This window comes from Perca flavescens, chromosome 6 (assembly GCF_004354835.1).
Source record: "Perca flavescens isolate YP-PL-M2 chromosome 6, PFLA_1.0, whole genome shotgun sequence".
Taxonomy (NCBI): Eukaryota; Metazoa; Chordata; class Actinopteri; order Perciformes; family Percidae; genus Perca; species Perca flavescens.
Genome location: NC_041336.1, coordinates 28,422,115 through 28,436,664, shown reverse-complemented (window position 1 = coordinate 28,436,664; position 14,550 = coordinate 28,422,115). Strand labels below are relative to the sequence as shown.

At 41.1% G+C, this 14,550-nt stretch overlaps 1 protein-coding gene across 1 annotated transcript; it reads right to left on the bottom strand.

Moving 5' to 3' along the window:
- Nucleotides 1-2,941: 2,941 nt before the first annotated feature.
- zhx1 (zinc fingers and homeoboxes 1) lies at nucleotides 2,942-13,576 on the bottom strand. Its single transcript, XM_028581459.1, has 8 exons — nucleotides 13,138-13,576; nucleotides 11,086-11,385; nucleotides 10,491-10,954; nucleotides 9,900-10,103; nucleotides 9,418-9,633; nucleotides 8,357-8,521; nucleotides 6,913-8,109; nucleotides 2,942-5,989 (listed from the first exon to the last, which is right to left on the bottom strand). The coding sequence occupies exons 2-8, from the start codon at nucleotides 11,270-11,272 to the stop codon at nucleotides 5,696-5,698; spliced, it is 2,727 nt and encodes a 908-aa protein (XP_028437260.1). The 5' UTR covers nucleotides 11,273-11,385; nucleotides 13,138-13,576; the 3' UTR covers nucleotides 2,942-5,695.
- Nucleotides 13,577-14,550: the final 974 nt, after the last annotated feature.

The following is a 14,550-nucleotide window of genomic DNA, read 5'->3' as shown; positions in this document are numbered from 1 at the left end:
GCCTCCAGAGGCGAGCGCACATACATATCATGTTTAATCAAAGTTTATGAAAGATACTCTCTCAGTTTTTAACACATTTCGGATGTACAGGCAGAGTGTAGGAATAACTTAGATGGAAATGTCAGTTCCGTGGACACAGAATAACACCAATTTGTCCTGTTTTGTTTTAGTTTTAGGTCATCATCATCATCAACAACAACATCTTTGCCTACATTACCTGCAAAAAAAATCAACTCTATTAAGTCAGTTTCATTCCCGGAATCCCTTCTTGTCGTTAATGAGGTGTTCTGGGTAAGTCTGGGGTAAGGCATATCAGTTCAAGGTGGATTCTCAAGTTCAAGATCCCGGCTTGGGTCTAGGGTCTAGGGGACAAAATGTTACTTAAAGTCAGGAGTGACATTTTAAAACAAGTAAATACTTGTCATCTTTAAAATAATAATAATAGTTTATACTTTATTAATCCCACAAGGGAAATTACAATGTTTTCACTCTGTCATTAGAATCCACATTACACACAGGCCTGAAATACACAGATGTCAGAGTGAGGGGGCTGCTGCTGTCAATGGACAGGCACTCCGAGCAGTTGGGAGTCCGGTGCCTTGCTCAAGAGCACCTTGGCAGTGCCTAGGAGGTGAATTGGCACCTCTTCAGCTACCAGTCCACCACCATACTTGGGTCTGTATGGGGACTTGAACCAGCCTCCCTTCGGCTTCCAACCCAACTCCCTACTGACTGAGCTACTGCCACCCCAAAATGAAACCTTTAATAAGAGTATACAGTTAAATCATTGTATTCTTCCTACAGTATCTGTGTCTACGGAACCAACTGTAACTTAACACAGGAGCTGAGAGATCACTGTCATCATTCGGTAAAACAGGTCAGGAAATACAAGTTGTTTTGAAGCAGGAACAAAGAGAAAAAAGGTTAAAAGCAAAGCACACTCTTTAGAAGCAATAACGTGGGGTAAAAACTGTTAACAGATAGAAATTAGAGCAGAAAAACCAAAAGGGGAAATTTCCACTGTAATGGAGTTTAAAAAAAAACAAACATTTATACATACAGTATATTACAATTCTGACAAGGTTTAGTTTTTTTTGCCAAAAAAAGCTGGCTGCTGTATAGTGAAAACATTTGAATCTCTGATTGCTGTAAGAAACATTCAACCAACTATCTGTCTAAATACAGAAAACAAATAAGGACTATAACAGGAGTATAGCAAAGGATACAGATATGACATGTGCACAATAGGACATCAGGTAAAATACGCCGATCACAATGTGACAGATACAGATAGGAAAACTATTTAGATACATGATTCATATTTAAAGTAGAAGGTTTATTATTTAAAATAACAGGTTTATTAGACAGTTATATTGCAGCAGAGCCAGGCTGCTTCTGTTTCTACCTGTTGTCTAATGGACATGACGTCATTAAAGGGGTACCCCAGCTTAAGTACTGCCTTTGGGGGACTCACACAAGAGACAGATAAAAAAAAAAAAATTGTCAAAATGTGTGCAGCAGAGGCTGAATTATCTAGATCTTTAGTCTCTATAATGGGTCATGTTCCAAAAACACAAGATCCTACATTTCCTATAATGCAACAGATTGTCTTTCATTAGATTCACCTTACCTTCTAAAAACCTACTTTTTACCCCTACATCTACAATTTATAGTGCATGTTCACTGTTGTAATTTGATTTTCAAATCTGAGATTACCCTAATGACATCACTATGAAAGCTCCCTCCAGAGCCACAGAATACATTATTCAACTGTGTTTTTCATAGGCTGACTAATACTTCTCATGACGAGTAAACTTCACGTGTAAAATCTGTGGAGTGCCCCTTTAAGCAACTGTGTTGATTTGAAATTAGTTTTCTGTTACAATGAATGTATCTTTATAAAAACAGCATGGTTCTAGATTCTTAAATTTGAAAGCATGATTAGCAAGCAAAAAAACAAACAAACAAAAAACAACAGGAAATTAGTTTTAGCAATTTGTTCAACTGAGCGCATGTCTTTTCTATTGAGTTCTGATTCTATATTCTTTGAAACCAAAGTACCAAAAAAGCCACTTGGGCAACACTGGCTGATCATTAAAACTGATTCTATTTCAAAAACACTACTCTATTGTACATATCGTATGATTCTGTCTCATTAACAAGCAATCCACTGATGTCTGGAAAGAGTTGTAAAGACACAGTTTTCATAGATAGAAACATATAAAACCATTCAAAACAGACTGACTATAGTAAAGACAGAGCATGCTGTAAAAGACTGGGCTGGATACCCGGGGGCAGGATGAAGCCTAATCTGTGGACTAAAACAAGCTAGTTGCGGACAACCAGTTTGTAGCGTGTGCTCAAATTAGCCCTCAAAGAACCAAGATTCACCAATAGGGCACAAAATGGCTGCCGTATCATAACTGTCATTGTTGTGGTGATAACGTAGTTCAGAGCAAATTACTAAAATATGTCCATCTTTCTTTTTTTTTGAGAAAAAAAGTCCAAGAATGAAAAGTAACTAGTATTAAAGCTATACAAAGAGTCCCAGATTAGGCTTTTACTGTGCCAAGTACACCAACCCAAAATATTGTATGTACAAAATGAGCAGTTGTTTGTCTTGGTTATTGCATGCAGTATTAGACGAAAGGTATACCGTAACATTTTGAATGTTTTATTTTTCATGGCCAAGTACTTGTCACATTCCAACAAAAAGTTTCAGCTCCCCTTTGGTTGCTATAAACCAGCTATTCTAGCTAGTTTATGGCTAGCAGACAACGTTGTTTAAAATCCTTTTTGGACAGCTGAAGGTGCCAATATGCAGTGTGACAAGTGCTTGGTTAAAAAAATACAATACACTTCGGAACACCAAGGGATCCATTTAAGGATTTACAACAGAAGTTTCTAATCTGAACTTCAGAGTTTCTAGGCATCTTTTAGCATTAGCAGAGCTCGGTCATGCATCACAACTTAGTTTGAACAGGCCTTCCTTCAAAATCACCCAACAGTATGTGATTTCGAAAAAGCATTCACAAATTCTCTGTCATCCTCTTCTGTCGAGAGTTGGTGAAATTCAGTTCAAACAAGCGTACGAGCCATGTAGGCACATAGGTTTATCTGCAAAGCTTCATCAGAGTCTCTCCCCTTTTTGTGATGAATTGTGGTCGAGACAGTTTTCAGTCCACTGTCCTGTCAATTTAATGCGGTAAAGCGTGAGAACAGTGAGAAAGAGGAGCGTTATTTGGTAGACTTTGAGGGAATGCTGTGCTCTTTCTTCAGGCATTACAGCGATTTTGAACAGTTTTAGTCTTTTGAAGATGTCCCTTTAGCCCCTGTCTGTCTGTCTCTCGGTCCGTCTGTGTTGTAGACAATTGAAAGAGACAGAACCAACAGGACACTGCTAACATTTACAGAAACATGTCTTGGGAAGTGCACATCATGAGTCTAGGCATTCATTTTACAAAAGTTGACTGGAGGAGAAGGGTAAAGAGTCAGACAGGGGGAATGTGGGAGCAGAGAAAGAAGAGATAGAAGACAATTCCCATGGGTTAAAGCACCAGTACAAAACATAACAACAAATATAACACGTGTGCATTTTCAAAAAAGGAGAAAAGCTTAGAAATGGGGCTCTTGTGCAATTTAGCGTAGGAAAGCGCTGGGTGATCGTTCTAGTAAGTGTTTGAGCCTTACAATAAACATCCAACTATGAAACGACACATATTATTAAAAAAGTGGATATATTGATTTCTCCTCCTGAAAACACACAGAGGATAAAAAAGGCAAAATACTGGTTCAGTTTGTATTCATAAAAAAACGATTTGGTCTCTCAGAGCCATTCCATAGTATAATAAGAGATTAAGGTGCCAAATCAGGATTTAGTCCACTATGTACACTAGTGGACAAAGTGCATTTTTTAAAAAGTTTAGTTTAGGTGCTTCACGTTTGTCTCTTCAGTGCAGACTGAAATCTAATTATTTTTTGAAATACTGTTTAACAGTCTTTTTTTTTTTTTTTTAAGTAAGGGTCAAGAAGACCCAGATTGATTCACAGGTCTTGCTTTTGACATGAGCGGATGAGCCCAAACTCAAAGGCAAGGTGTCGGGGGTGATTTGGGGGGTGATATCTTGTGGGTAGACTTACACTACATTTTCACTGGAGATGCAGCTGGTGCTTATGTTTTGGGTAAAATTTCCACCATCTTAAAATTCAGTCCATCCCTTCAACCCATCAGAAAAGTAAATTCTAATGAAACACTGCAGCAAAATATTTCCGTTACTATTATTACTTCAGGGGACCTAGATGTCTGCCTCACAGTGGCCATTGGTTGGTTAACAAATGGTGCATCGGCCTCAAACAGATCACCGCTCAGGAGACAACACATTCAACTTTGGGACAACAGTGTCATACTGTCTCAATCCGCCTTTAAAAAGGTCACAATAGCACAGGATGTGTTCTATCAAAAGTTGAAAAATATGTTTAAAATTTTACATTTGAAGAATGTAACATTAGCAGTGCATACTAAACACATACTGTGGCATTTTCCATCAGATCTGTATGTGTTCAGTTAAAAATCTATAATACTAGTAATACTAATGAAACGACAAGCTGCTGTAAAGGGAAGACTTGGGTAGACATCCTGTGTTTAAAACCATCACGGCATTGGCATTCATTCGGCAGTAAGGTACTTTCTCTTATCGTTCTAGCGATTTATGTCTAAGAGATATAAATGCCAGACTTTCAGAGTCATTATCAATCCATGTTGGCTCAAATAATCTGCTGATTGTCCGGTTCTTGCGATGATCTTCTAAAACAAATATGTACTGTACCAGGGAAAATTCAACCAGTTCCACAAATAGATGTTTGTTCGTTTCATTGGGGACATTGCTCAGCAGTGACATCTAGCTGTGATACGTTTTTAAGCACCTGTGTAAACACACTTTTTTTCTGTGTGCGCTGTTACACCCAATTTCCACCGGCTGCAGAATGTCTGCGGATCCGCAACAAATCCGGACCTGGTGGGTAGTGAAGGACGGCAGAGCACGGAGCCGACACGCAGCGGAGCCAATCCGCAGCCGTTCCGCAGTTGGTGGAATTTCGGGGTTAAGTTTGGTACCAGGGGTGAAACGTTCATAACATTGAAGATTGAACGGGCTCCAGGTTCCTTCTCAAGGATATGCAGCACACACCTGTAAATACAACTTCCTTACTGGTTTCATTTGAGCAAACAAAGATTGGCTAATTTCACAAGGGGGGGGGGGGGATGGCTGACATTAGAACTCTACAACAGTCAGTACGCATCAATTGAAATCCATTGTACGGATGTGTCTGGACACAGTCTTTTTTTGGGTAACTATTTCAACTCAACAGTTTTCTTCTTCAGCTTGAAGATTGCACTTGATGTTCAAAGTTTGCTGTGCCAGAGTTTGCTAAAAATTCTTTCTTTACCATGACTCTAAACTCTAAACTGTTACACATGACTTACAGTTAATAAAGGTAAGCATTGAGAGAGTGAGCTAAAGCTAATAGTCCATCTGTTAGTCTCGTGTAATCAGAAATAGTTTCAAAATACAGTGAATTCATGTTGAGTACATTCGCTAATCAGTGGCAAAAAGACTTGGTTGAGTTAACTGTCTTCCATTGATCATAAAACTATATTTCTCTTGTAACATTCTGTGTTGTTTGCTTTCCACAATCATTAGTCTTCGGAGACTGACAAGGATTTCCTGACGCTGCGCGACGGCTCCCAAACCTCACTGTCGTCTGTGTCGTCGGCGTTGTCGTCCTCATCGCCTTCATCATCATCATCATCATCCTCGTCTCCCACCCCCATGCCGGGCTGCTCCGCGGTGACGGTTGACGCCTCTCCCTGGGTCTCCCCTCCCTCTCCTGTTTTGCCGCCGTCTGTCCTTCCTGCCGCCGCCGCCGCTTCCAGGAAGGGATCCGACCCCGTCTCCAAACGCCGCTGGACCTCGGCGAACCACTCCCTCACCTTTTGACCAAAGAGAGGAACGCGTTAACTGGGTGATGAACGCATGGATGTAGCTACCATTTAGGGCACCAAGCTCACGTCTTCGGTGTGATATTTCTGGGCATTCAAAGTTCATTTTACCTCATGAAGGACTGAGGACTACAACATTAACAGAGTGAGTTCTTTCAGAGGCTTTGGTCCACAAGACTTCCTGGAGTGCAAGAACCTTTTAGTGAATGAGGAAAATATGCGATAACGGTGTAGAATATTGCGATAACGATATTACTTGCAATAAATAAACGGATACTTAAATGTACTCAGTTCTGCATTTCTGCTGCTTTCAGTATTCTACTAAAATACAACAAATTGCTTGTTGAATTTTAAACAAATGAAAGGAAATCCCATCCAAAAAAAAAATGTTATTGAACAACATTGAATTGAATATAAAAGACACCACTAAAAGAGAGTTACATTTTTTTTTGACTCTTCCGCCTTTAATGGATAGGACAGCTAGATGTGAAAGAGAGAGGGGGAAGACATGCAGGAAATCGTCACAGGTCGGACTCGAACCTTGGACCACTGCGTCGAGGCATAAACCTCTCAGTATATGTGCGCCTGCTCTAGCAACTGAGCTAACCCAGCCATGAGAGTTACATCATAAAGTGCAGTTTTCTCCTATTTTCTTACACCTAACAAAAAAAAATCACTGAGTGTCTTTTGCGATATGTCGCAGCCTTTCGCAATGTTTATTGTGCCTGTTGATATTGCGATGGTGATAAAAAAAAAAAAAAAAACACGATATATTGTGCATTCCTAATTTTTACAATAGATTTCTAAGGCCAACTTTGATCATTTTTTTACAAATGTAAAGAAAAAAGAACATATGTAGGGTTACAATGACAGGAAACAATGACACAAACCTAAGTCGTATCCCATGTCCTTACCTGTTCGTAGCTCATGTTGGTCTTGGTGACAAGCTCATCCAGGTCTTGCTCATTGAGAAAGCGGTGCTTCATGTAGTACTCCCTCAGAATCTCCCTCCCGCTCTTGAATTTCTTTGACGGGGGAGATCTATCCACATCTGCACTGCAGGAGGCAGATCTTCTTGGCTGCTTTCTGGTTCGGGACCGCCCCCAACCACGATTTCGGCTTCGTCTTTTTCGACTGGCGCTGCTGCTGCTTCCCATTTTATTGCTTCCACCGCTGCTTGGCCCTTCGACGTTGCCACTTTGGTACTGGAAGAACCATTTCAGGTTACTGTTCTTCCACGAGTACCGAGAGTCCCCAAACCAGCTGACGATGTAGGACCGAGGGAGGCCGCTCTGTTCTGCCAGCTGGGCGTACTCCTCTGGTGTGGGCCACTGGGTCCGCACGAAGGCACTTTTTAAAATATGGAGCTGCTCCGGAGTCTTTTTACTCTTATCTTTCACGTCTTTGTTGCTCCGACCGCCAGGAGGAGTTTGGCTACCTTTACGAGACGAGGAAGCAGAAGGAGAAGAAGAAGTGGCTCCTTCTCCTGCTTTTCCTCCGTCTACCTCCATCTTTCCTCCCTCTGAAGAACCCGGGGGGGAAGTACTGACAGACGGCATCTTTCGTCTCTCAGTGAACCAGGCATCAATCTCCCTCCGCGTCAGTTTAGTCTCTGTTCTCAGACGGCTCAGTTCTTCATCTGATGGGGTGCCGCTCTTCTTGAAACTTTCCTCCAGCACCACCAGCTGCTCTGGAGTCTTCTCCTTAAACTTCTGCAGGGTGAAATCTGGGAACGGATTCCATGTTTTGGGCCGTGTCTCCTTCTCCTTCACAGGAGGGGTGCGCGGACAATGGGGAGATGTGGGGGTCTCATCGCTTGAGTCAATAATAATGGTGGGGCCAGCACTGCTACCACAGTTGCCACTTCCTCTGCCCCCTCCGTCAGGGAAAACTATGACATTGCTGTTCTTGGAGTTGCGCTGGTTGTACCTGGTGTCACTGAACCATTTCTTGATCTCTCCCTTTGTGAGGTTGGTGAGCTTCATCAGCCGGGATATTTCTGTATCAGTGACAAAGTGGTTTTTCAGGTAGCTGGCTTTCAGCTCTGCCAGCTGCTCTTTGGACTTCTTCGGCCGCAAACTGAATGTGTCAGCACTGAGGGCAGAGTTTTCCTTAGAAAGGGAAGGGAATTATATATTAAATATGCGTTTATACTGCCATTTTGCACGCAGACATAACAAATACATGGACAAAAATGACTACAGATGAGATGTGTGCAACTTTTTTGAGTTCAGACACACATTACATACTACTGAAAGCGACACCATGTTGTAATTTTGTGCACTGATTGGGCTAAAATTAAAAAAAAGCTGGCGTAACACAATTGAGAGCACAAGAGCAAAAAAGTGTTGTCCCTACCTGTGGAGAAAGAGAGGGAGGCTGAACAGTAGTAGCCCGTTTCAGCTCACTGTTTGATGGGGTGGGCTGGCAGGAAACTCTGCTGGAGCTCTGGGACTGGCTGGGCAGCCCTGCCACTGTCAGAGTGATGGGACTGGTCACTGGAAGGTGCCCTCCTGGGCCAACCTACACAGAGAGAGAAAATAATGACACACAGAATGGGAGGATGAGCCAGATAGCCAAACAGGGATGTATTTATAGTTTCAAGTGACTGTAGCCATGATCTATAACACTTTAGTTTACTGTATGAAAAGAGCCCTGAGTGAGTCTGAGCTAACTATATACAGTATATTTTTCTTTTGGCCACTCCAACTGCAAGATCATTAAAAGTAAATTAGAGACATCCCACAATCCTACAGTAGACCTATCTGCTAACAGGCAATATGGTTAGCATTTTGTAACCTACATGAAATCATAAAATCATTGCGATTTCGATAAAATCGCGATTAATCGTGCAGCCCTAATAAAAACATTATTAAAGCAAAGAAAATGTTTCATTTCTTTTTAGCAATACCTATGACTTTTAATTAAACTCGCTGGTTGCTGCTTTTAGTCTCCCGTTTTAATGCTTTATTTGTCTATTATATTGATGCTTTTACCCTGCAGCACTTTGAGATATGTAAAGTGCGTTATAAATAAAATGTATTACTATTATTAATTTCACAGCTCATGGAACACACAGGCTTTGACATTGTTAATTGTGATCTATTATGGCTTCACTCTTAAGCCATTACTGCCTATTTAAACTACTAATTCAGTATCAATAGTTGAGGCAGAGTGACAGACATACAGCAAGTCATGTCCAATCCAAAGTTGCAACAACTAAATTGTTTAAAAGTTAAAATTAAACTCAAGCCATGCCAGGCTGACTTTTGTTGAGTGATGTCAAACGAGACCAGCTAAACCAAAGCAGATGACCCAGGTCGATTTATATCTAACTAAAGCATATCAGAGTCATATGTCTTAAGGTCACTGGGTTCCAGGCAAGGCAGTTCAAAGCCGTGTTTTCTTTCCTTACCTACCTGTGTGAATACCAGGCCGGGCTGGCCCACTATCTGGCAGGTCTGAAGAATGGACTGCAGGCCGTTGGCAGCTGCTGAGAGCTGGTGAGCAGGTATGACAGTGATGGTCTGAGGCACCGTGTGCACCGTGCCATTAAACTGTTTCCTCCTGGCCTCCTCCACTTCCTCTGGAGTCCAGCTCACACCGTGCTTCAGCCGCTGGGCTGAGAACCACACCTGGGTGGAGATCAAGTACATTTGACTCCACCATTTACAAAATAGGCAAAAAGGCCATACTTAGTATACTTCAGACTTAAATTCTAAATCAAGATTGAGGTGGATGTTTACTTAATAAATAATATATACATAGTAATATGCAGAGTAAGGAGCTTCTATTTGAAGTTTTTTGATGTACATGTATCTTATAACAGACACAGGGGTGAAAACAAGATCCTTTGTCAGCAGAGGTAATCTACTGAAAACCACAGCCAACTTTGCTCTACCTTGATCTGCTCCTCTGTGAACTGTGTATGTGCTGCCAGGCTGTTGATCTCGGCCATGGAGGGGTAAGGAAACTTCTTGTATGTGCTGCCCAGCAGGGGGTTGGTGTCCATAGCTGCACTGTAGGATGGGATGCTGCTGAGGGGAATTAGCAGCTGAGGCTGAGCTGCTGCTGCACTCTGCTGGGCCTGGAAAGCAGAAAGCACCTGAAATAAAGGAAGACGGGGAGAAATGAAAAAAAGGTCTGGACAGATAATGCTACATGGTGGGAAAGGTGAGACACTGCTCTGAGGTCTTTTTGGCTGCTGTCCTGCCAAAGTGTCTCTGAACAAGACAATGAATATCTATCAGCTGCAGGGCTGCTGTTCTGGGAAGTTGACATCCAACCCTTCTGTTGGGGATATTTAACATTAAGGCCACCCATTATCTAAAGCCTCCCAGCCGTTTTTAGGTGTGCAGGAACGCTGTTGAGTCTGAAAACATGCATTCATTTTTCACAGATAGGGGTAAATGTACTGTATATAATAAAAGTATTTTTACACCCATACTGCTGCAATGAGTCTACTTAATCATTAATAATCAAGACTTTCTACCTGTGCCAGGCCAGCAGGCAGAACTGTGGGGTTTAAAGTTGCTGATTTTCTCTGCTGCTCTGAGTATGGGCTGACCAGCAAGCCCCCTCCCCCGAGCTTCATGGAGTCGTGCAGCAGCATCTCCACGGGCGTCATAGGCCCGAGAGGAGCTTCAATGGGCTCCTGATCTCCTCCCACCTCTCCCTCACCACCCCTTCCAAAACCATCAACCGCTTTGTCTGTTGATTTCAGGGACACGGCGATCCTCTTGGGTTCAGATTTGGTCTTCATCCTCATGATGGGGGTCTTGCTGAGGGAAATGGCAGCAACCGTGGCAGGGTCTGCTTCTCCCTCCTCGGGTGTATCATACTGTTGTTCCTGGGGCGGCTGTTCGCTGCTTGGATCCTCAGGAGGGTTTGTAGAGCTGAGCTTTAGTGAGGGAGCGAGGACTTCGCTGTCTTCTACAGCAGAGAGATTGGGCTCATCTATGATGATAATAATAATAATAATAATAATAATAATAATAATATATTCATTGACAGTTTGTACATATTTCAGGCTAAAAAAGTGCCATTGTTGTGTACACTTGGGGAGAATGGGCCCAAAGAAATCTTACCGGTATCTGGAGGGGTGGGGACAACCACTACTGCCTGACCCAACTCCTCTGCTCCCTCCTTCTTCTTCCCTTCCTCCTCCTCTTCCTCCTCCTTTGTCCTCTCGGTTTTCTCCTCCACCTCTTCCTGCTCCACCACATCAGTGGGCAGCACCATGCAAGGTGTGGTCGATTTCCGGCGGCTCGACATTGTCAAACTTCAACTTCTACTCAGGGTAAAGAAGATCTGGGACAGAAAGGTCGAGACTCACATGTCTTAGGTGTTTGGGTTCACATGCCCAAGTCCTTGAATTATGTTTTTTTCTGGTGGAAGAAACATAACAAATATGCAAATGTCATACAAGGGATTGTTTAATTCTTAAACAAGGGATTTGTTTTATTCCTAACACTTCTTTCGACGATTAGCTTTCCTCGGTTTTAAGTCCTATAAAATGCAGCTTCACAGGAGTGGTTTGGCTTTTCTGCTTCCTATCAATAGAAACTGATTACCATTAGGATTTAGAGTTAGACTTACTTAGACAAGAAGCAATTTTAAGCTCTTGTGCTTTATGACAATGCCATGACCATAACAATAACCAAAAGATGTATCAGTAGTTAAGTTTTAAACCTACTTATAACCATGATATAGTAGAACAACAATATATATGGATATCTATTCAATTATTTCTGGAATTCAATAAGACTGCACATCCAACAAATTGTTTATTATATCCACTAAAAACATGGTACTTTACACTAGGGCTGAACGATTAATCGTTTTCAAATTGAAAGAATGCAATTAGCTGATCATAAAGACCATGATTAATCAAACGTGAAATATTTAGTTGAATGTTTGGTGTAAGATTTGATTTAACATTTTTTATTCCTCTTTTCATTATTAGACTTACTGTTTTTTCATAAGATTAATGCTGGAATAGTGTTACATATCACAGATTGTTTACTATTTTCAGTGGATCTTTCATTTATTTTTTATTACTTTAATTAACATGATCATAGAAGGTGCAATATGTAGCTAAAAAAACACAAATTGAATCATAATCGCAATATCTGGTAGGAAAATCGCAATTAGATCCCCCCCAAATTATTCAGCCCTACTTTACACTTAAACTGTCATACAGCTTATCTTGCTAACATAAGTTTTTTTTTCTTCACTTTTTCCTATGTTGTATAAATGTGTGTACTGTACCACCCTAAGCACTACATCACTTCTGTATGCAAATTTTTTTAATTTATAAAGCAAAAAAAGACTAAACATTTGCTGGTTTCATCTTATCAAATGCATGCATTACATTTGAATACAATTGAATATCTCTGAATTGTTGGTCAGACACAACCAGCAATAGGAAGATCATTGGTCTCTAGATACTAATACTCGTTGCATCCCTATATTTGAAGTCATTAATTCAGACAACTGAGTTTTGTAAAATCCTAACACAGTATTATTCCACATGAAAGACATTAACTATAGTACTGAATTGTCACTCAAACCTTAATTAATTGATGTGTAGGCTAATTCCTATTCATTTACAATATATTGGAGTGTATCAGGGTACACCCAACTTAAGTCAGTTTATTGGTATTCCAACAGTAGCAGGGCCCAAATGATATCCGAATACATTTAAGGATATTACTTAGCTAGATCATCTTAACTTCACATTTGGCACACATTAGCTACCTGGTTAGTGCAAATATTTGCGTATCTATTTTAAATGTGTAATTGTCCACTTTAATATGTCTGGGGTTCATGACTTATTGCTGGTAAAGTCTATTAACTAGATAGAACGCGTTAACAATAACGTTAACTGTGTACAGTAACGTTATGCTATGCTACACTGCCATCATGAGATCATTTGCATTAACAGTTAGCGCATTAATAAAATTTGGAGGGGTGAGTTAGCTAATTCGAGATAATTAAAGTAACGTTAAAGCAACACATTAACATAAAAGGACATCTAACTTAGCTCCACAGCATTTAGTATGTATATGAGGTGGGCCACCTAGCCGGTGTTAGCCGGGGCAGTCATTATTATTGATCATGTCTGGCGGTAAACTTACTGGAACTATCGTTACTGAAATGTGCACTGTGTTGCTACCAGGCTGTCGAGACGAGGCGAGGAGTAATTTCCTGGGTCTCGGCAGGGCAGCCTTCAGGTTCTGTCTGGTGGTGTGTGTCGACGTCTCTCCTTCCCCGGCTAACCATTCAGCCCCAGCCTGGCCGGGACTACAATAGCTAGTGTTAACGTTTTTTGTGTTTGCGGGTCTCCAAAGCCCAGCGGAGGGAGGCAAGCAGACAGACGGACCGGTCTAAGGCTCCGGTCTGCAGATGCTGGAAACACCGGACATCTCTCTCCTAACGTTGTATATTGTATGCCCAGGTCGCGTCTTTGTGAAGGTTATATATTCAAAAACACGGTAGTTACACCCATGGCGTGGCCGTTGGTACTGAGTTAGTTTGCTGACCTAGGATAATTCTCTGATATTTTTTAACGGCTGATTTTTTTAATGATCAAACGGCGTCATCATTCAATGTAATACGTCCTGACGTCATTCGTCAGCGACTCTTGGCGCTCTAATAATTTCGGGAATTTAGCAAAAATAAACAATTCTACTATTACAATATGCACTTTACGAGATGGATTGAGCTACGCGCTGACCAGAAATAAAATGTGGTATTGAAGGATGTTTAATGCGGACCGTAAACTAATTCGATTGCCTACCCGGCTGTCTGCCAAAATGTCCTTACATGACCTGTCAGGGCAGTGTGGGAAGCTACTTGAGGACAACACTAAAATTGCAATGTTGATCTTGTCTTGTGTTGCGGTTTAGAAGTTTCCGTTGATTATTTCGACTACTTCCAATGTATTTTTAACTTGGCTACACCGTAATTGGCTTTTACATCTTGTTTGACACGGCTTTGCAAACGCCTTATTATATAGTAATACCTGTGCGAAAGTACAATTATATTGTAGTGTTAACTAGCAGAGTTAAAAGAGTGGTTAAAAACTACTACCACCACAGGGATGGACAAATATCAGAAGATAACTTGTTATTAGGGTATAAGTTACTAGCCTGCGGCTGTAAAAATTAATATCCCAAAATGCAGAAAATGAACATTAGACAAGGGTGCAGTGTATGACTGGTAGAACACTGTGGGACTTACAAACAACTGCACACCTTTTTTGTGAGAAGCTATTGCAGATAAATAAAGTGACTAAGGGATTTTTTTCACTATATGGAACAATTTAGTATTGCAACTCCATTAAGTTGGGGCGCTGTTAGAGAAAGATTAAATAAAATGGTAAATGATGCAGCAGATACAGAGATATAAGGACTTTTAAATGGGTGAGACTTCAAAAACCTTGAATCATACTGCTCTCATAATGCAACCACAACACCCATAACTCATAACACAGGCTGCTAAATGTGTACAATGTGCACAATACAACATAACTGTTTCCAGGAACCAAT